This window comes from Panthera leo, chromosome D1 (assembly GCF_018350215.1).
Source record: "Panthera leo isolate Ple1 chromosome D1, P.leo_Ple1_pat1.1, whole genome shotgun sequence".
NCBI classification, from domain to species: Eukaryota; Metazoa; Chordata; class Mammalia; order Carnivora; family Felidae; genus Panthera; species Panthera leo.
This window is the reverse complement of record NC_056688.1, coordinates 74,011,513-74,034,725: the sequence shown is the minus strand read 5'-3', so window position 1 is coordinate 74,034,725 and position 23,213 is coordinate 74,011,513. Positions and strand designations below refer to the sequence as shown.

Below are 23,213 nucleotides of genomic sequence, written 5' to 3'. Positions count from 1 at the left end.
CCTTGTGTCACAGACAAGTCCCTAATTGGTTAGCTGCCTTTCCTTGGTCTACTAGACTGGCAGAGCTAAAACTTGAATCTGGTCCCTAAGCCTGCTATTCTGATTCCAAGTATGTATCTCAGAATGCTCTTACTCATTAGCATCTTTCTCCAATTTTTGATTCTTCTAAACAATAAGGAAGGAAATTCTTAGTTATCCTTGATCCTTCAGCAGTTATTTGTGGAATGCTTACTTATATGTATATAGCACTGTGCTACAGGGGCGCCTGGGTGGCTCAGTCAGTCTGACTGGAATTTGGCTCAGGTCATGAACTTGAAGTTCGTGGGTTCAAGCCCTCCATTGGGCTCTGTGCTGGCAGTGTGGAGCCTGCTTGGGATTCTTTCTCTGCCCCTCCTGAGTTTTTTCTCTCTTTCTCAAGGTAAATAAATAAACTGAAAAAAAAAAAAAATGTTTAGCACTATGCTATAGAATACAGGGGAATATAAAATACTTCAGGAAGCTTGTGGTTGGATGAACAAATGAAATACTTAGTAGAAGAATAAAAAAGAATGTGGCAAAGAGTCAGAATAGTGGCCAAGACACTGAAAGCTCTAGGGTTTCGAGGGAAGGAGAGGTCAGTGTGGGGGAGGGTGGTCAGAGAAGGGTGCGACATCCTTTGGGAGAGTCACATTTTAATGGGTGGAGAGTTTGGGACTTGGTTCTGTTGCTTTCTTTTTGTCCTCTGGCAAGACACAAACCCCCCTGGTCCCTTTCTTCCTATCTGGGCAATAGGAAGTTGTGGATGTAGTGATCTCTAAGGACCATTATGGCTCTGAAATTCTATCCTATATTCATATAAAACTGGCCTAAAGAAATAATTATGGAGCTGTTGGGAGATTAAGTATAATGCCATTCATTGCAGCCTGATTTATAATGACAACAAATGTGTGGACACAAAGAGGGATTGTAGGGGGATCAGTTAAAATAAATGATGATACAACCATATGTTAGAATAGATAGCTGTTAAATAGAATGCTTTAGAAGGATATTTAATGACAGAAGAATATACTCATTATATAGTAAGTGAAGAGTAGTTTACAATAAGTTACTTCATTATAACTTCTATTTTTTTTTTGTAAAGAATGTTTGCATAGGAAAGACTAGAAGGAAACAACGAGAATTTTCTCTGATGGTGAGATTATGTGAGGCTTTTATTTTCATTTATATTTTTATGCTAAATAGTTTGCAGTCTGATTAAGTCTGATTGAATGTTAAGGTTAATTGAATAAAATTTCTTGCCTGTCTGTGCAGGGAACTAGCCCCTTCACCGCCCTTTCCTGGGTGTATGTCCTTGACAAGTCACTTCCATGGGCTTCACTTGGGAGGCATGGAGGTGAAGCAAGAGACTATAGAAGGAGGCAGGAACGCAGAGATCTATTTTTGGCTTAGTCATGAGTCAGCTTTGTGACCTCGGACAAGTCCCTTCTGAACATCCCTGAGCCTTGGTTTCCTCATCTGAAGAGGGATGTTGGAGGTCACAAAAGGTCCTTTGAGCTTCAAGATATGCTTGTTCTGAAAGATGGGGATTTCTCCACTGTCCTGGATTGGCTCAGGGCCTCATTGGTTCCTGGTGGCCTTGCTTTCTTTGCTGCTCCTCTGCACTGAGAGCGAGCTGATTTTTTCCTGTTCAAAGTCGAGGCGGGGATTGAATATACTTTGTTGATAGGGCTTGGAGCTGAGAGGGTGTAGTGACAGCATTACACCACTAGAGGGAAGCATTGTTTGATTCCTCTTTCCCACTGTGCTATCTGCTCTTCAGGAGAATTGCCTTGATTTGCCCTGATTTGGTTTCAAATTCTAGAATTTTAGTATTAAAAGGACTCTGAAGGTCATCTGGTAGAACCCCTATTATGTTGCAGTTATGATATGATACAGGCAAGAAAAGGCAAGTGACCTATTTAAAGTCACACAGTATGTTTTTTTCAGGGTCTGCACTATAGAGTTTAGGAGAAGGCTGCAGACAAGAGCCAAGAGTGTGGTCACATGAGTCCAAAAAACGTAGACAGTTCCGACGATTGTGCAGGAACCTGAGAGATCTGCCTGGATATACTTTACCAAGCTGCTCTGGCCAGGTGTTAAGAGGCCTGGATATAGAGAAGAGAAGATATAACTCTACCCCAAGGAGTTCATGTCTGGTGGGAGAAGCACGTGCAAACACGTCGTGCTGCACCAGTGTGTCTTCCTTGTTTTCTGGTTTCTGCCTCGATTGGGATCTGTGCTGTGGTGGTGACTTGGAGGCTGGCTTATGGAAGGCCTGCAGGTGTCTGCATGAATGATGCCCTCCAAGGTTAGGAGATAGATGCCCCGGGTACCTCCAGTTTGTTATTTCCAGTGCATCATTTCAGGCAGTGCTCACATGTTCCCATGCCTGATCTTACCATTTCTTGAGGTTTGCAAGGAATCCTGACAGTTTGTTTCCCAACTTTGAAAGGCTTTGTTTCCTTGGCCCTGGGCTGGCTTTATTTTTGGTTTCCAGGGTGCCCATCAGCCCTAAGCATTGTGGTTAAGTGGAATTATGGCTGATCTGTGCAACCTTGGGCAGTTCCTTCCTCTCTCTGGGCAGGGAGGTCAGGTTCTCAGCTACAGTGGTGTCATCTCTGCTAGAGAGATGAAGTTCTGGTGTTATTTTTGGTTTTTATGTTTGGCAATGAATACCCATTGATCTGTGGTCCATAGAAGTGTAGAGTGTGTCCAGCTGAAGCAGAAGCAAGATCCACCCTTTGAAGCAGGATCATTCGAATAAGGGGCATGCCGGGCGGCCTGGCCAAAGCCAAGTGCAGCTGGGCCTACAGGGCCACCAGATGGCAGCAGTGGGCAGGCAGACAGCCTTGAGATGAGGTGAGTAGGGCCAGCATCCAGAGTGAGAATTAGCAAGGTCAGATCTGACCTAGAGGTCACCCAGGCCCTCTTTTTATGGATGAGAAAGCTCAGGCCCAAAGAGAGAAGAGGTTACCTAAGGTCTTGCTGTGGGTTAATACCTGATTGTCTCCTTGCTTGTGAGGAGAACTGAGATTGGTTTGGCCTCTAGCTGGCTGCCCCCCGGGAGAGCCAGGAGACAAGGGCCTGGGCCCTGGGCCCTGGGCCAGTGAGCCAGAGGTGGGAAGGGAAGAGGACAGCAGTGAAGTGTCCGACTTGATCTTGGTTTCTTTGAGTGTCTGGTCCTGGTGATTTTCATCCTTGCACGTGCAGTAAGGGTAGTGTCTGTTGTCTTCTCCTGCCTGTTGGCCCAGTTCTCTGGGCCAGGGCCCTTCCATAGGCTGTGCCGTGATGGCATCTTCCTCAAGGGTCATCTCACAGCCTCCACACCCAACAGATAGGTAGGTGCAGTAAGACACGAGTTGACACGATTGGTTGAACAAAAAAAATTGTTTTAATTTCCAAGGGGGTCAGGTAGGGCAGGGGACCAATCTTTGCCAAGCACTTACCGTGTGCTAGGTGCTCTGCCAGGTGCTGCTGCTTACATACTCCTCATAACTCTGTGAGGTAGGCTTCACTTCCCTTGCCTTGCAGGTGAGGAAATTGAGGCTCAGGGAGGCTGAGTGGCTTGTCCAAAGTAACACAGACAGTTAAGCAAAACGGACACTTCAGCCAAGCTCTGTGTGGTGTCAAAAGTCCGATTCATTTCATTGCATCGTGCTGCCTCCTTTCAAAGTGTGCTGGAAATGTGGCAGGCGACTCAAGCTTCAGGGCAGGGAGGAGCAAATGTTGTTCTCTCATCCCGGGAGTCGGGGAGTCATGGTGGTGGGCTACTGGGGAGGAGGCCTTAGAAGCAGTGAAGGGCAGGCAGTCCTGGGCAGGTTCGGGTGGAGGCTGAGGGGAGGCCGAGTCTCTGTGCCTGTGCTCTAGCAGTTCCTCTGCCAAGAGTGCTCATCTCTGGTCCCCATGAAGCTACTGCCGCACTTGGGCACTTTCTGCCCATCGCCACCTCGCATAGCGGCCCATCAGAAGTAGCCACCACCATCTTCTCAGCACACTCTTCTCCCTGCCCTGCCTTATTTTGCACTGTAGCAGTTTTCACTGCCTGAAACCATGGTATCTTTATTTGTTTACTTGTTGTCAGTATCTTCTCAGCAAACGTGACCCTCCTGGGTGAGGGACTTGTTCTGTTTTATTCACCTCTGGGTCTCGCCTGGCATAGAGGAGAGGCTCAGTGAGTGTGAATTGCATGGGACAGCTGCAGTTTTTGGATGGGGAAGCTGTGCCATTTCAGTGGCTGTGCTTGGGAGACCCAGCCTGGGGCCCTGCCCTCTTCCTGCCTTCTTGGAGGAGCCCAGGGCAGCGAGCCTCAGCTCCCTGAGGCTGACAGTGATGTCTGGTGCCCTACGGTCTCAGGGCCAGCTTTGACCCTGTGTGTCTCCAAGGCCTTGCCTTGGGTCCTTGGTTTCCCTTTCTGTCCACAGTGGATGGGGACACCAGTCATGCTGCGAGTTCACCAGATGGTTCTGGGAAGGGCTCAAAGGTCCCAGGCAGAGGGTTCGGTTTCCATTCAAGGAATCCTTCTCCTCTTTCCTGGTGGGGATTGATTTGTTCCAGGAGCTTTCTAAAAGTGAGCATGCTTTAAGTGACTGGCCTGTAATTTCACCATCATTTTTAGGTTCTTGACAGATGGCACTGTGCTTGCCCTTTCTCAGGGGACCTTGCCTGTCTCATGGGAGCTGTCAATAATCATAGTGACAGCCAGTGCCGTAAAGTGCTCTCAGATGTGTGCCAAGAGGAAAGTGGCCCATTTTGAGGAATCTTGGGTCAGCTTTTTCCTAATCTGAGAGTGACTTTTTACTTTAGGAGGAAGCCTAATGTGGCCAAAAGAGCCTGAGGAGCCAGGCACAAGTTCTATTTGGCTGCTTTTTGGCTGTGTAATCTTAGGCAAATCATTTAACTTCTCTGGTCCTGAATTTCCTCATCTGTTAAATGAGATTCAGAATTTCTAATTCTTCTGCCTCACAGAGATATATTATGTCATTCGTTCATTCACACATTCCTTCCTTCATTTCTTCACCCTATTATTCAACAAATATTTGTTGAGTAGGCAGAGGTGAGGGGAAGGCGTTCCAGGCAGAAGGAATAGTGGAAACGAAGGTATAGAAGTGGGAGGCGCCCCTGGGCATCGTTTGCTTAGCTTGGGGCCAGGTAGAAGGGACTGGAAGCGTTCAGGTATAATAGGCATGGGTCCTTATTCAGGCTTTATCTGTGAGCAGTGGAGGGAGAAGCTGAGGTTTCTGTGGGGGTGGGGGTGGGGGTGGGGGTGGTGACAAGTAGGAGCGATGAAGGAAAGGCCCTGCCTCCGGGTGGCTCTTGCAGGCTCCTCTGTCTCAGCCTCATGCTTGCTTTCCTCTTCAGGTCTCATCTCTGTGGCTGATTTCTAGGTACTTTGGATTGTCGGAGTGGGGGCCCCATCCCCCATGAGCGAGGTGACTCTTGGAATGCACGAGATTGGTAGGGACTGGCATTAGCTGGCTCATTGGCCTACCTTCTGGGGAGCTGTCTCGGGCCACATGGAAGGCCACTTAGGAAGCCGTCTTGTTGCCTTCAATAAGCATTTTTTAAAGGTCTAAAAATGAGCAGTTTTGGGGCTTATCCTAATCTCCCTGAGGAGATGGGGGTGTGTGGGGAAGGGCTGTTCACATTTACCAGAGACACACTGTGTGTCGGGCATTCTGCCAGGGCTTTACAGAATCATCTATTTAATCCTTACACAAAGCTTGCTGAGTAAGGCTCGCTTCATTTTACATGGGAGGAAACTGAAGAGAGGTTAAGAGATGTGGGCTCACCCTACCTGGTTACTTAACCTTAAAGTGCTCTGTGTGCAGTGGGGGTCGGACAACATCACCTTGTCAACTCGAGGGTGTTGTGAAGACCAGATAAGATCCTGGATGTGAATACACTTTGTGAGCTGGAAAGTGCTGTGTGCACAGGCAGGGAGTCAGAGTAGTACCACTTCCCAGTGAAATTGCCGGAGATTTGCTTGTGTCCTTCCTGCCTGGGCAGATAGAAAGTTCCAACCTTTGGCTTCTCATCTGTGCGCTTTCCTCCAGGCAGCCCCAGAGTCAGTGGCTCCACTCAGCACTTCTCCCTTTTAAGCCCACAAATAGGCAGGACGCCTCCTTTTTTTTTTTTTTTTTTTCTAAAGCAAATTAACCCTGTTGTACAAAATTAACATCAAAGTCAGACTTTTTTGCCATGTTGGTGAAAACAATAATAAGTCGTGGAATTTTAATGCTGCAGGGGACCATCTTCTCCTTATTAGAAATGTGGGAAAACAAGCCCCAGGGAGATGGTTCTAAAGCTAATGGATGCAGAGCCAGGGTTGGAACCCAGTGGGACCTGTGCCCAGGGCCTCTTCACTGCCCCACATCACCCCTCTTAGGAGAGACTTCAAGTGCTTCATTGCCTTTATAGAGGAAGAATCCAGCTTAATAAATTTCATTACACCAGCCCCTTTATGTAACCAGGCTGTTTCCGGGTCCTGGCAGATGGTCCATAGTAACAGTGCTTTGCTGATTTGGTTGGAGCTGATCCTATGAAATGAAAAATCCTGTGCAGCAGATGCCTTTCCCAGTCTCTGGCCATGGAAAAGTCAGCCTCTCCAAGGAAGGCACTGTAGCTTTGGTTACTTACTGTCTCTGGTGTGACCAGAGGTGAGTGACACTGGAGGGAGACTTCAACCATGTCAGGTTTTCACAGAAGGTCACACTGGAGACTTAGAGTTTCTTGGCAGGTGGGGCACTGGTAAAGAGTGTTTCTTCTGGTGCCTGAAGGACAGATGGGAGCAGAAGCAGAGTGGGAGGGTGATGAGCAGATGTGGAAGGGAAGGACAGGCTGTCCCACCGTGGATCTGGCCTGGCGGACCTTCACACATTCCGAGGCCACGCACCTGCAGATGAGCAACTTGAATATAAATGCAGTGTTTGTCACGCACATCAGCCTTGACAGTAGTCTTTGATCTCACGCCTCTCCCAGCCCCTTCCATTGAAATTACCAGGCCTCCAGGTCTCGTGATTATCTTGCCTTTTCTGGTGGCTGCTGGATCATAATGGGTTCTCCTCAGTGGCCTCCTCTGGCGATGCTCATTACTGACACTGTTTGATGCGAGTGGCAAATCCCCGAGCCATTGTGTGTGGAGTGGGCGTCACTTCCACGGGTCACTCCTTACCTTGTCCTGCTGCTCAGTTCTTGCCCTTGAAGGGCCCTCAGACATGGCAGTGGGAGAGTGCTCCCCTATTTGTGAGTGCAGCTCTGTTAGGATCCCTACAGATTTTTTTTTTTTTGCTGACCTGTCACGAAGAGCCCAGGAGAGTTCCCTGCGGGTGCACTTGGAGGAGATTTGAGAGGCACCAGCCAAAGTCATGTCCCAAGACATTCTCACTGGTTGAGCACACACTGGCATCCCAGGACAGGCTCCCTCCCCTCTTTGCTCCTGCCCCTGGTGAATTATTTGCCCACTGAAAGCTTTGGGGCAACCTTTGTCTCCCCTGTTTGAAGATCTTAATCTGCACCCCTCAGTAACCAAAAGCCAGTTTCTCTTTGGAGTACAAGTAGTGTTTCTGGGGGGTTGTGGGATTTTTTTGGGGTTTCAGAGGTGGAGCCCTAGCTTTCTACATGACAGTTTTTTTTTTTAATTTTTTTTAACGTTTATTTATTTTTGAGACAGAGAGAGACAGAGCATGAACGGGGGAGGGTCAGAGAGAGAGGGAGACACAGAATCGGAAGCAGGCTCCAGGCTCTGGGCCATCATCAACCCAGAGCCCGACGCGGGGCTCGAACCCACGGACCGCGAGATCGTGACCTGAGCTGAAGTCGGATGCTCAACCGACTGAGCCACCCAGGCGCCCCTCTACATGACAGTTTTAATACCATGGTGAGCTTTGCAGGATTCACGTCCCAGTTTATGGTTTGTTTCTGGGCCTGTTCCTGCAGGGCCTCAGGGTGGTCTGCAGGGGGAGCTGTGTTCCCACAGCCAGGTGCTGGGATTTCACTGAAGGACTTAAGTGTTCTTCTCTGCAGGCCAGTGTGCTTGGGAACTGCGTCTTTCCTTTTCCTCGGCAAACCAGCCTCTCAGGTCTCATTCCCAGCTCCAGCCTGCAGCTTGGGCATTGTGAGTCATCATCGGCAGCAGAAAATGCGGCCTCGCCAACAGCTGGGTGCAGCACCTGCCCTTTTTTCCCTTCTCTTTTTGTAACTTCATAGAGATGGAAGCTGCTGATGACCTTTTGTAATGGACGGTGACTGAAGGTGGAGGCCAGGGCTAGGGCAGCAGCTCTAGGTAGGGAGAGGAGGACCCTGAGGAGATGGGGTGGGGAATGTGTGTCTTTCTTTCACCCAGCCCTTGGGCCTTCCAGAAAGTCATTCCAGGGAAAAAGGCAGTGAGGGACTGCGTGAGCTTCACCTGTCTCTCCTCTTTTCTGCCAAGGATCCCAGAAAGCCTTAGTTGATGCAGGTAGCAGTGGGAGCTGTGAGACGTTACTGGTGCCTTTCTCAGAAGCTGTGGACAGGATGTAGTAGAAGTCAGGGTAGTCTGGGTTCTAGACTTGTTTCGCTTCTAACTCACTATTTACCCTTGGGCAAGTAAGTCACTTTTCTTCCTGGGCCTCATTTTTCCGGGCCTCACTTTTCCCCAGCAGAAGCAGACAGGATAGAGTGCTCTGAGGTTCCTTCCTTCTATGAGTGAGTCTGTAATGAATGTAAATAATTTTGAGCCTTGTTCCCCTGATCATCTTGAACATCTGAAACCTGTAACTACTTCTCCAGATGAATAGCGCTAACTGCAGAAGGACAGAGGTATGATTCTCACTGTTGAAAAACTTAGGTCTTCCTCCTTCCTTCTCCCCACAAGGCAGAACAGAGGGAAGCAGGGAAGCAGAGGGATTCTAGTTTTGGCTCTGCCAAAACACATTGTGTGTCCTGGGGCAAATCATTCCTCTCCTTCAGCCTCATTCTCGTTTTCTCGAAAGTCAAGAGATTAGACTTGCTTCCTGGCTCCCCCCCTCCCCCCCGCCCCATTCCCCTGCCCCCATCCCCACTGGAGCCTCCTACTAGCTCTTCTGCAGGGTGTGATTCTTAGCTGCAGAAGCCCTGGGGTATAGTTTCCTTCCTTGCTGGGAGGGAGAGTAGCAAGATTATTTTTTTTAATTACGCAGCTAAGATTAGGCAGCAATCTGCATTTTAAAATGTTATTAATAAGAGTCTAAAAGTGTGCGAAGAAGCTCTGGAGTTTGAATGTGACATGAGCTGGGAAACATCTGCAGAGCCCCCAGCCTCCACCAGAGAGTTCTCTCCGGGCACCAAGCAAGCGCTGGGTATGACCAGCGGCCTGGTGTGTGCCTGGACCCTTAGAGGAGCAGGGGACCCACTCATTCAGCCAGAGCAACCCTCTGAGAGCTGGGACTCACAGACCAGCCTCTCTTGATGGTCCTTCACAATCTGGCTTTAGAGAAAAAGTGATGGTTGTAATATTCCTAACACCTCTGCTAGAGTTTACAAAATACTTTCATGTCTATTGTCTCCCTTACTTTTCATCACAGTCCTGAGAGGTAGTTAGAGCAAGTTTCATTGCTCCTACATGGGTTGGCTGAGTTCTCTTAAACTTAAGATTCTTCATTTAAGCAAGGTGGTGTGCAACAGAGGAAAAGCACCAGATGGGGAGTCGGGAGCTAGGTGCTGGTCCTGGGCCTCTGCCACCCTCCCCAGCTCTGCCTGTTCCTTTTCTCTATATTCTCTATAGCACTTAGAGTCAGTTGCTGGGGCATATGTTTTGTGTGGTTTTTGGTCATTTGCCTGTCTTCCTCCTGCTTTAATATTCCTTGAAGGAAGGACAGAAGAGTTCTGTTTTGTTCATGGCTGTGGCCCCTAGCACCTGGGACAGCACCTGGCATATAAATAGTGGGCAATAATGATGTGTTGAATATTGTGAATACCTGGTTCTGCCTCCAAGTAGTTAGTATGACTTGGAAAAGTTATTTTCTTCAGTTTTGTCTTCTCTTTGGGAAGTCAAATGGGATGGTCTCTGATGTCCTTGGTTGCATACAAAAGTCCGTGGTAAGAGCAATGCCTAGTACTCTTCTGTCAGCGAACATTGAGCCCCTGCTCTGGGTCAGGTCCTGTGCTAGGTGCTGTGAGGAGTACAGAGAAAATGTGAAAGGATCATTGCTCTTCACTCTTTAGTGGGTGTGATGGTTAATTTTATGTGTCAACTTGACTGGGAGATGAGGTACCCAGTTATTTGGTAAACATTTTGAGTATTTCTGTGAAGGTGTTTTTGGGTGAGATTAACATTTATATTATAGACTGAGTAAAGATTGCCCTCCCTAATGTGAGTGGGCCTCATCTAATCAACTGAAGGCCTGAATAGAACAAAAGGCAGATCCTTCCCCAAGTAAGAGGGAATTCTCCTGCTTGTCGGCCTTCTAACTAGGGCACCAGCTCTTCCTGCTGGGCAACCTTTGAACTGAGATATTGGCTTTGCAGATTTTGGACTTGCCAGCCTCCATAATCATGTGAGCCAATTCCTTGTAAATCTCTCTCTCTCTCTCTCTCTCTCTCTCCTATTGGTTCTGTTTCTCTGGAGAACCTTGACTAATTTAGAGGGCCACACAAGGCATCTCATCAAATAATCTTACATTTGGAGGCATAGAATAATTGTTGGTGCAACGGTACAAGCATCAGGCCAGTGGCTCCCAAAGCAAGGGGCGTCAGAACAAGGGGATGATGGGAGACTTTGGCCATGGCATTTGAGCCAGGACCTGAAGGGTGAGAAGGAGTTCTGTAGGTGGAACAAGTAAAACCCGCCAGCGTTATGGGCTGACCAGCCTTGCGGACTGGAGCCCAGCATGACCTGAAAGCCTGGGAGGGAAGAAGCAAAGTATGCCCTTGACAAAGGGGCAGCCATCCAGCATTGAAAGAACATAGGTGTTTACGGAAAAGGATTGTGTGGAAGGCCAAGGAGCCACTTAAATAGACTAGAACCAAGTTTGGGAGAAGAAAGCATTCCTCCCTTTTGTCTGGGAAGCCCCAGCCCTGCATGGTATAGATAGTCCTGTGGCTGGCCTAGGGCCGCCTCAGGGTGCAGTCTGTCTTGACCTCTATTACCAGTGCTCCTGATTTGACAGCTAATAGAGTCAGTGATGAAAATGGAGCAGCTGTGTGGAATGCCTGGCATGTTGTAGGATTCTGATCTCTGCCATGTAGGCCAAGGATGAAGCTCGTGCAGTCACTCAGCAGCTAGGCTCTTTGCATCCCTGTAACCCTGAACAACCTCCAGAAGTCCTTGGGAATGTTCACTTTTGAAGAGGCACTGTGACCCAGCAAAAAGCGGTATATCCTCTGCAGGGTAGTGAGTGAGGGCACCAGCTCTGGTGCCAGGCTGCCGGATTCCATCTGCGCTCTGCCACTGACAGCTGCGGGACCCTGAGCCTGAGACTTAACCTCTCCTGTGCTTTAATTTCCTCGCCTATAATTTGAGGGTTATAATAATGCCTACTCATGAGGGGATTCTGTGGACCGAATGGGACAACCCATGTAGAGTGCCCTCAGAATATTAGCTGTTATTATCATCATCATCATGATAGCTTTGCAGCATACTAGTTGTGTGATCTTGAGCAAGTCATTAAAATCCTGTGATGTTGCTTTACTGTAAGATGGGGCTCACACCCATTATTCAGGGTTGATTAAGTTAGAGAACAATGGCAGTGCCTAAAGCAGAGTGGTTTTTTTTTTCTAAATTAGAAATAATTTTTTAATGGTGAAGGAGAAATTTAAAATATTATCATTTTTTTAATTGAAATACAGTAGACTCACAATGTTGTATTATTTTCAGGCATATATCATAGTGATTCTGTGTGTATACATTATGCTTTCCAGATACCTATACAAGTGTAGCTATAATGCGAAAGCATGCAACACTTTACTACAGGATTAACTATATTCTGTAGGCTGTACCTTGTATCCCAATGACTTATTCATTCCATAGCTGGAAGCCTGCAACTCTTTCTCAAAGGTGTCAACTGTTGTATTTAACCCAAGTATTTTGGTGGTAAACACCATTACCTGTAGTTCAGCATGTGTGACCTCCTCGTGGCCGATTTGGATGCCTTTTATTTCTTTGTGTTGTCTGATTGCAGAGGCTAAGACTTCCAATACTGTGTTGAATAACAGTGGTGAGAGTGGACATCCCTGTCTTGTTCCTGACCTTAGGGGGAAAGCTCTCAGTTTTTCCCCATTGAGGATGATGTTGGGTCGTTCATATATGGCTTTTATGATCTCGAGGTATGCTCCTTCTATCCTTACTTTCTTGAGGGTTTTTATCAAGAAAGGATGCTGTGTTTTATCAAATGCTTTCTCTGCATCTATTGAGAGGATCATGTGGTTCTTGTCCCTAAAGTAGAGTTTTAGCCAGAGTCAGGTCTCAGTAAAATTCTCCCCAGTCCCTTACCTTTTGTCATTCTCTTTGTAGGCTTCTTCTCCCCTTTTCAGTTGGGCAGCATATGGGGGAAATTTTATTCCTGCACTGACTTCTCAAAAATTTCAAACCTTTTCCATGGTGGTATTGTTCATGATACAACTTTGGAGACTAAGGAAATTTCACTAAGAGATAACAGGATATACAGTCGATCCCAATCTTTATTTGAATTGATAACTATCCGACTGGTGCTTTCTTTCAGGACACTGGTCAGACTAAATATTACAAAGATACTAATAAAATTGGATTGTACAGCACTCATTTTGATAGTGAAGATTTTTAGACATCCTTGTTGAAGTTAGATCAGGAAATGGATCCAAAGCCATTTATCCCAGTCCTCTTATTTTATGTATGGGAAGCATAGGCCCCTGGAGGAGAAGGGGCCTGTTTAAGGTCACACAGCATAGAAGAGAACCCAGGAATAGGATCCAGGTCTTCTGAGTCTTAGGTTAAAGTTTCTTCCCCCTTCCCCACTGCTTTTTTTTTTTTTTTCTTTTTCCCTAGCTTTAATCTGTTGGTATTGCATGATACTTCAGAGGCCTCTGATGTGCCAGACGCCATGCTTGAATCTTTTCAAAATCCAAAATTTTAAGACAGAGCATTCAGTGCTCTTCTCCTTTGGTTGTCTGTAGAGACACTGACCCCAAGACATTGGTAGGTGGGAGTTGACTGAGAAGATGTGACAAATTGGTAGACACTGTGGGTGGACACTGGAAATCCTTCATAAGGCTATAGAGTTCAGCCAGGAGAATGAGAGTGCTGGTGGCTAACATTTACTATGAAATGTCACATACTTTTTGCAAAAATATCCTTACAACAACCCTACAAGTAGATGTTATTCCCATTTTATAAATGTTGAGTAATTTGCTCAAGATTATGGAACCAGTGAATGATAAAATTCAGTAATTAATTTCATTTGTTCATTTGTTTATTCAGGCCACAGATATTCGTTGAGCACCCGCTTTGTGCTGAGCATTATTCTAGGGTGCAGGGATGTGCAAACACAGGCAGTCCCTGAAGTCATAGAGCTGACTGTCTGAAGGGGAGACAAACATTAATCAAAAGTGTTCCTAATGAGTGTACATTTATAAACTGAGATAAGTGCCTCAAGATGAGGAACGTGGTTCTCCAAGGTTGTTGCATAGAGGAACCTGACCTGAGCTGAGGGCTCAGGAGAGTTGAAGAGGCAGTAGGAGTTAACTAGGTGAAGGGGGCTGGGTAGTGGAGACAGCCAGGGACAGAAGGAAGCAGTGTGGCAGCCTGTAGAGGAGCAGCACGGCATGTTCGCGCACATTCATCGCCTGGCGTTTCTGCTTCCAGCACCTGTGCTCTGAGCTCTCTCCCTCTGCACTCTTCTCCTTCCATGGGAAGATTAGGCTGGAAGACTCCAGTTCTGTGCTTGACCAATTCTTGGTTATTAGCACCTTTTTTTTCCCCTAATGTTTATTTATTTTTGAGAGGGGGAGGAGCAAAGAGAAGCGGGGACAGAGGATTCAAAGCCGGCTCTGTGCTGACAGCAAAGCCGCCCTATTAGTGCCTTTTTATAAAATCTCTGTCCATGTGGTGGAACAAGGGATGAGTTATAGAAATCAGGTTCTTCTACGTTAAGGCCTTAGAATTAATAACCTGAGAGTAACTGGTGTTCGTCAGCAGATGAATTACAAATGTAACAAGTTCCTGACTGGAGGATGGCTCACTTCTTACATGTGTGTGCTCTAGGAGGCTTTAGCACCTGGAATATGCTATGGGAATATGCATATGGAATATGCATATGGAATATGCTATATATATGAGGAGCTGTATGGCCTTTTCTCTGCCTTGACCCAGGGGTGTTCTTTTTATAACATCTACCTCTGTTTGCTAACTCCCTTTGATGCCTTCAATGACACTCTTCCCTTTTGGGACATTCTTTTAAGAAAGGGTGAAGGTTCCTTAATTTACAGTAATCCATCTTCCTCTCACCTTTAGTACCCCTTTCCCTGGAATGGGGTAGAAATTCCCCTTAGCTGAAGAGCTTAGATGTTGCTGGAGTGGCTTCTCACCTGCCTTTACCACCATTCCCGACAGCCCTCCTATGGATGCTAAAGGAAGCTACTTCCTTGAATATTCGCCACCTCCCCAGCTTCCTGAGTCTCCTCTGACTTCCTCTGCCCCCTGCCAGGGCTTTGCAGAGAGTTGTCTTTTTCCTCACTTACTTCCTCTTTATTTATATTTGACTATTTGTTTGCAAAAGGCCCCAGAAGAGTTACTCATTTTAGTAATGAAATAATATTTCATGATTCCCATCGATGGGACCCTGGATCTGGCATTTTAGCCCTTTTGTCTATTTCTTTTAATGTACCACCACCTTCCCACCAATCTTGAAATCTGAAATCCTGAAATCTCAGAGTGGTGTTCATCTCCTCCTGTTCCCTTTCTCTGACATCTGATAGGATGGCACGCCTTGCAGATTCCCATCTTGTTTTCCCCCCTGTGACTTCAACCCTTGGTTCAGTCCTGATCCATCTTAGGCTTGTGTAATTGTAGTGGATTTCTTTCTTCTTTCCCCTTTCACTTACTACTGCTGTGCCTCTGGGTAAGCGCCTAGTTTCTTGTCCATCAACTAGGGCTGGGAAGAGTGATAAGTAGAGTACCGTATAGAGAATGCTTAGACCAGTACATAGCACACAGTGGGTGCAATGCAAGTGTTGGCATGAATGTTCTTATTACTGGTGCCTCGACCTTTGCCTCATGCACCAGCCCCAGACACTCCTTTGACCAGACGTCACCCCTGTTCCCAGTGTGCAGCCTCCCTGTGGTCTAGTTAGCAGCAGTCTCTAAAGTGAGCATGTGAGACTAATTGCCAGGGTATGGGAAGAACGAATCATGACTCCTTTTATGTGTTTTTATCTCGTTCTTTAAAATTTTCTACTTTGTGAGTATATTTTACACTGTATATTTTTAAATAAGGGCATATTTATAATTTATGTATATAGGTAATACAAGTATATGTTTTAATAAATAGATGAATATATGTGTATATGTAATGTGTGTACATGTGTATATGTGTGTATGTATATATATGTAATACACATATATACATGTAATATACATATAATATACATGTATATATACATGTAATACACACATATATAACATATATATATATATACACACACACACACACATACACACACGTATACCTATACATACATACATATAATTACATAGTATGTTAAAAAATATTTTACTAATAGGTGAGTACAAACCAGCCAGTTTGGGAATCCCTGGTCTGGAAGGAAGGAACTCCAGCCTGCAGTTCCGACCCGCTTTCCAGTCCCTCTTCCTCGTGACCCTCACTCTCTCTCCACCTGACCCGCCTTGTGCCTTTTGGTTTCTATCATCACTTGCCCCCTCTCCCTACTCCTAGAATGTTAATATTCTTCCTCATTCTCCCATTTTCTTTTCCTATCTAGAAGTTCACCTTGAACTTGCTTCTTCCATCAAGCCTGCCAGGAGAATTCCAGCTTGAAATGGTTTCTCCAAGTTCCTTAGGCATACTTTGTCAATGCTACTTACTTGGCCCCTGTTGTTTTCTGTGTTGTGTTGGGATCTTTTGCCACCTATACTTAATGTCTTGGCTCCGTAGTGATTTTATGTCAATTTGCGCATGGACATACCTTGAAATTATATTTTACTTGCTAACTTTATTTTGTGCTGTTGGTCATTTTTCTCATTTATCTGAAGATACACACTTACACTTTTTGGATGCCATTAATGTATCTATCTTTTATCACAGTAATAATTCTTTACTATTAGTAAAAAATTCATTTGTTACATTTGTGCTCTGAATCTCCTTGCATTTGATAGTATACTTCTGCTTGAGACATATTTTTGTCTACATTGCATTAGTGAACATTTTTTTGTATGTGGATTCATTGTTTTCTTTTACTCTGGGTGACCTAACATCATTTTCCTGTTAGATGCCTTTATTTCAATACTTACAGTCCTGAGTTCTGCGAGGTGTCCTGGGAAGTGAGCTGGTATGCAGAACATATCCATTTGATCTGGGCTTTCTCCCTCCTCAAATACTGTAAGAATTGACAGCAGCTGGGCAATCACTGGAGCTACCAATGGTGTTGGAGTCAGAATACACAGATTTTAATCTTGATTCCACCACCTGCTGGTTGTTTCGTATTGACCAAATCATTTACCCTCATCTGTGAAATAAATTTAGTAATCTGTACCCCCTAGAATTATTTTGGGGATTAATTGAGATAGTGGCCCTGAATGTGCTGGGCACCTAAGAAGTGGTCAATATGTGTCTGTTTAAAAGAAAAGGAAAAATAAGAATCTCCTTTTTTTTTTTTTTTTTTTCTGCGAGCCTTCTGATGCAGAGTGTATTTTGGGGAGAAATAGACAGATAGCGTCAGAGAGTGCACCTACCTGACTGAGCAAACCTAGACTGGAGAGTGAAGGCTGGACATCCAGTCAGCCTGGTTTTGGGGCTTGTCTCTAATAGAATGTCTGTGGCCTCCCCAGGGAACATGAGAATTAATTAGTTAATCTTTGTAAAGTGCCTTGAAGTTGAAAAGTGCTATGTAAGTAGAATGGTTGTATTGCTATTGGAGATGGAGTAATGGCGGCAGTCTTGCCTGTCTTCACATCAATAATCAATAGGAGAGAAGATGCTAAGATGTTTTACTTGATAAGAAAGGATTCACTGTGGGACTTGTGATAACATAATTCTTCGATAGTCTTGCAGATAGCAACGTGCTGGTTCTTTCCAGCAGAACAATGCTAGGGTGAGTTCAGAAGTAACAGTCTCCCCTTTTAGCTTCTTGGGACTCTCCCTGCTAAGGCAGTCTGGTTGTAAATGATACCCAGCTCATGTAGAGGGACCGTTTGTCATTTTTGGATGCTTTGTGGGTCCTGGGAACATGGGCTTTTTTGTGGGTCCTATAGAAGTGAGGGAAGGATATTGAGTGTTGAGTGTTGGTTATCCAGTGATGCAGACCCACGTGAAAAACCAATACAGAATAGTACCATGGGCTAGTAGAAGGAGATGTGGCTTAGCTGTGTGACCCTGGGCTAGTCACTTCTCTGAACCTTAGTTTCTCACCTGTTAAATGGGAACATAGTAGTTGATGAGGACAGTAATAAAGGTGGCTCACAGGAGGGTGGGTTTCATCCTTTCTGTGGAGGATTGAGGGGTCAAAAAAGGCTTCACAGAACTGGTGGTACATGAGCTGGACTGTACAGGTGGAGCCATAGCTTATCAAATGAATAATGTAAGGAAAGGGCTTCCATGGCAAAAGGAACAACACATGTGAGGCCATGAAATAGCATATCCGAGGGAACCCACTCCTAGTTCCTGTCATATACCTGGTACCCCATGGGCTGCACAGACTTTTTTTCCCTCTTTGAGGAAGCTCAGAACTTCTTGTGCACTTCTTGGTATCTCCATTGGTGTCCATGAGCAGGTTGATTCTGAGGACTTTATCCCTTCAATATTCCGACATTTCCCCTATGAGTCTGTAGTTGTATTCTAGCTGACACTATAAACCATATGTTGAATGTGGGGCCAGATGAAGCCTTGATACCAAACACAGTAGTATCATAGTAGTAGGTTTGTCTAGAATTTAATATGCATTGCTTGGTGTTTTGTCTCTTAAGCAAAGTTTTTCTTTGTTAAAATAAACATGTATAAAGAATTTATACAGCGCACATGGTTATGCATATTTATTGCGGAGAATCTGTTAATAATCTATGCCTCATCGGATTTTGCATTTCTGTTGAAATAACAAATGTGGCACTTGGTACAACTGAATGAGTTCGGTGAATTTTTTCTTATCTGGGAGAAGAAAGGCGTTTCTCTTTTTTCCAAATTCCATTTTCTTCAATCATCTTTTGCACTGGCCAGCTTCCCAGGTGGTGCATCTGGGGAACTGAGGCTTTCCTGGCTGTAAATGATTTTGTCTTTTTTCCCTTCTCTCACTCCCTTCCTTCTCGCACACATAGACACTTGCCTTGGGACTATGAGAATTGCTTTTTCGGGTAAGAGCTTAGACTCTGAAGATTCTTTTATGTTATATGGAAAGAAAACACATGAAATTGGCTTTAATGGTGCTAAGAGATTATGGCATGGGGCAGGTCAGGAGCCTGGGGGACTTCTGGGTAGCTGATGGGCCCCATATTGGGTGAGAGGGAGGAGAACCTGAGAATAGAGATCTGGGCAAAGCGCAAGGAGAGATAGAGAGGCCCTAAAGTGTGGTTGAAGAATTCCCTGTAGCCTGGTCCCTGTCTTTTAAAATGCAGGTGCACGGCTTTAGCATCTGCCCTCTGCTGGAATCCAGCTCTGGTGCTCACTGCACCACAGCTTGATCTTGGTCATGTCATTTTACCGAACATCAGTCCCCACATCTGTGAAAGTGTGAATAGTTGTGCTCTCCCTGTAGAAGATAGGATGGTTCCTGGTACATGGTAGTTGGTCCTAAAATAAATGTTCACAGTTTCTCTTGTAATTCTTTGCCTACCCATGAGAGTATAGCTGTGGAATATAGCCTTAATTCAACTAATGTTTGTTTTTAGAAACTGGCAGAGTGTTTACCTGGGGCCGAGCGGACTATGGTCAACTAGGGAGGAAGTTGGAGTCTCGTGAAGGCTGGAAACTACAGAGTCATGATTCATCCCTCCCCTGCTCAGGACCACAGAAGAGCATGCCTTCCTGTCTGCACTGCTTAACAGGAGCAGCTGAGGTAGGAATGACTTTCCATAGATGTGATACATCTCTTTTCCTTGTCTTTCATCGAAACAGTTACTGAGGTCCTACGGTGTGCTTATAGTGAAGGCATTGTGCTATGGGTTCCATGCAGGACTCTGAGGGGGTCCTTGCCTCAAGTTGCTTGTGGTTTAACATGGTAGAAGAGGGAGTTACCTATACCTCAAGGCAGACTGTGTGTAACTCCTTTAGAGAGATTCCAGATACTCTGTGTCCACTTCAAAGAATGAGAAATGAATCCAGGCTACTGTGATAGGGTTAGGCTAGTGTCATGGAGGCCACAGCTTTGAGCGGTGCCTTGGAGGATGGATCATATTCGAGTAAGTGTCTGTAGGAGAGAAGAGGACTTTCAGGTAGGCACAAAGGCCGGAACAGAGTCACAGGGTAGGAAAGTAAAGAAACTATTTGGGGAACCACTGGTGGGTCAGTTTGGCTAGAGCGTGGGGTGTCTGTAGTATCCAAAAGATGGGTTGCAGCCTGATCAAGGGGGCTTTTATACTGAGCTAAGTGTTTTGCACTTCAGTTTATATTTCCCAGTGCAGAAAATACTGTAGTTCAGTTGCTTATCAAGCCCCTTTAATTCCCTGAAATGTCTTGAATTTCTACATTTAAGGCAGGAGTCTTAATTTCTCCAGGGTGTGTGTTTCTGTTACTAAATTTTACTTTACTGTTGTCCTTAAAAAAAGAAAAGGCAAGGTTTTTGAGAAGAATGAGGATGGCCACGGAGGAAATGTGCCTCTGAACCCAAGTCGGCTTAATGAAGGAGTTCAGTCTTCATTCAGAGTCTGTGAAAAAAATTAATAAGCCAGCGAGACTTCTGTAATTAGCATCAGACTAATTACAACCCTCTTCATACCTAGAGGGCTTCCCTTTCCCCGGGGCCTGCCTGGCCTCCTCCTTCCGGGTATGTAGGACGGTTCTCAATTTCTGCTTCACATCCCAGACCGCTCCTCCTGGGCCTTTCCTTAGTGCTGGGTTAAGTCTGTCTGTCTTTCTTGCTCTCTCTTGTTCTTTAATTGACAAGGCACTCATTAAACAAAACCAAAAAGGCCATTTAGACGTGGTGGTGATAATAATAATAATAATAATAATAATAATAATAATAATAATAAAACCATCCTTAATCTTAACCACCTTAACAACATTCCCTTTTGCATGTACACATGTACATACTTTCCAAAGTTTCAGTGATAGTACTTATGATATTTGGTGTTCAGTCTTCATTTATTTTATCACAGATGCTTTGCTTTGTTTCTTTCTGATCCCTGAGGCCATTTAAAATGGCTATGTAACATTATATGATTCGAAGGCTCTGGGATTTTCCAAACCATTCTTGGAATGTTAGACGTTTATATAATTTCTTCTCTTTTGTCACTATGGTGGATTCTGCAGTGAATACCCTTTTGAAGTGTTTTTTAAGATACAGTCTTAAGGATGAAATTGCAGGGGCAAAGGCCATGAGCATCTTTATGACCTTTGCTATATTTCTCTAGATTCTGTTTGAGAGAAGTTGACCTCCCCAGCTGCGAATGAGGGAATGCAGCATTGTAGCTAGTACTGTCTGCTTAGCCAGTGAAGGTGCTGAGAGCTTGGTACCAAGTGCATTAAATCCTTTATTCTTCTTTGTCTTTTCCAGAACATTTAAGACTCCGTGGTCAGGTAGCACAGCAGAGGCACAGAGGCTTCACAGATTTTTCTGAGTTTCTGGTTTTATTGGCAAGATCAGGATAATAATACTTACCACAAAAGGTCTTTGATGAGGATTATACCCAAGGTTCTTGGCATGTGGCAGGCACTCAGTAACTGTTGGGTCCTTTCTCTTCTTCGCCTTTTAACACCCTGTGGTGGCCATCGTGTGTGGCAGCACTGTGACAGATATGGCCAGTGGAAACATACAGCCTAAGAGCCTGACATTGATGTGACTTTCGTTTAGCTTCTTAGTAGAGCAATCTGAGGAGGTGGCTTGAGCCTGGAGTGCCATGGCCACTCCATTTTAGTGCTCCCTCCGTCTCTGCTCCAGTCTCTGGAGTACTGGCACGTCTACTTGCTGGTCCCACTGCAGGTTCAGACGCCAAGCTATCTCCTTTTGGTAAATTGGGTCTGGGGATTATCCCCCCTGTTGATGTCCAGGTCTGACCCGTCAGGCATCTATTTGCCTGAGGCCCAGAGCCAGGCCAGTGGGCAGCTATAAGCCACTAGGAGTGGATTCACCTTGGAAAAGATAAAAGCCATCCTTGAGTAGGCATTGCCCTGGGAGGGACTTGGCCAGGGAGGTGCAGAGACACTTGGGGAGACAGGAACAGCCTTGAACTAAGCTGATGATTCCTGACCTTCAAGGAATTAAGAGTGGCCCCGTAGCTGACCAGTTGCCTTCTTCTGTGTCCAAGGGATAAGCAGAGTGAGGAGCGAGGTGTCTGGGCTGGGATCCAGAGTGACAGCCCACAAGAGGAGAAAGCACAGGTGGTTTAGCCATCCCGTCTTGTGAACAAAAGAGAGCAAACAAACACAATGTTACTTGGTGGTGATTATGGTCCAGGCAGCATACTAAAAACTTTACGTGTATTATTTCATCTTCTCAATAAAACTGGGTGCCGGTGTTATAATCACTGCTTTATGAATAAGGATACTCAGGCTCACAATGGGGAAGTCACGGGCCCCAGATCACACAGTAGGTCAACAAACAGTGGGGTTGGGACTTGAACTTGAAGTACTTGAAGCTTACATACTTTCTGTATATATGAAATAAAGTTGCATCTGTCCTTTTGCATATATACCCTCACCTGGATGAAAGTTCTGAGAGTCTGGAAGGCAGAGTCTCTGATTCCCTGAGAGTCTCAATTCTTTCTTCTGAGCCATGCCTCATCTCCAGCCTGAGAAGGACCTTGAGATTATAGACCTGGCAGGCTTCCCTTTAATGTTCTCACAGTGGTGAAGACTATGTGTTTCACGCTCTATCAGCTTGGCCTTAGATACTCGGCCCTTTTGGCCACTCTTAGAAAATTCCAGGGATAGCAGAATAATCGGGATTAATCCCCCCCCCCCCCCATGTACACATCAGGGCAGAGTGTGTGTGAACCACAGCAGCTTCCCAGACCCCAGGCAAGGCTGCCATGTTTCCCAGGGAACCTTGGCTCTAAACTCTGCCCAAAGATGGAGGCAGAAGTACTTGTGCTCACTTAGTGGGTCCATAGGGGCTCCCTAGGATTCTGAAGCAGCTAGAGCTGGGCACCTGGTGTGGTAGTGAAACCATCAGAAGACCTGCTTGACTGAAGGTAAACAGCCTCTGATGGGACAAGGTCTGGATTAGGAGTCGGAAGACCTGGGTTCTAGCTCTGGTTCTGCCCTGATTGAGTGAATTTGGGAAAGCCCCTTTTCCTCCTGTACCCTTAGTTCCCCCATACGTAGGTGGGGCATGTTAGACCAGGTGATTCCTGATGTTTCTTACAGATCTAAGAGTACCTTCCATTTCTGATTCTTATTTTATGGAAATGATCACTACTTAAATTTATAATGACTCTTGCCCCTGGAGACCCTCAGGGTCATAGCCAAGATCACTTGACCCCTAGCTGCTGGCTCAATTTTGGCAGACCTGAGCATGTTAACTGATCCAGAAGTTCTAGGCTTTAGTACCACCTGAGCCTTGCTCTGCCTTGTTGCCTTGGCTCTGTTCTCTGCCCTTGTTCCTTGTCCCCAGGGGCTCCTGTTCCAGTTTAGGTCATTGGGATTTTAGTATGATGCTGCTGCCTAGTCCTCCCAGGACTTGTCGTTCAGCTTTGATTCCTGTCCCCGTGGCCGTGACCTTATTGCCAGGGGCAGGCAGACGTTTGTGACACTACTTCCTACCACCTGCCGCCCTTCCCACTGGCTCTGTGTGTGCTGTCCCACATTTCCTGCTGTCCTGAGTTTACGTTCTTCTTGGCTTTGGGATCTTGCCTATTCCATAGTCAGCCTAGTAAATGTTGG

General features: G+C 45.8%; 1 protein-coding gene across 1 annotated transcript in view; it reads left to right on the top strand.

Annotated features, from left to right (window-relative positions):
* Window positions 1-23,213, top strand: part of SERGEF (secretion regulating guanine nucleotide exchange factor) — a 235,063-nt gene that overhangs the window by 31,084 nt on the left and 180,766 nt on the right. The window contains 1 exon segment of the mRNA XM_042904399.1: window positions 19,061-19,227. Within this exon segment, the coding sequence (XP_042760333.1) occupies window positions 19,061-19,227 (167 nt within the window).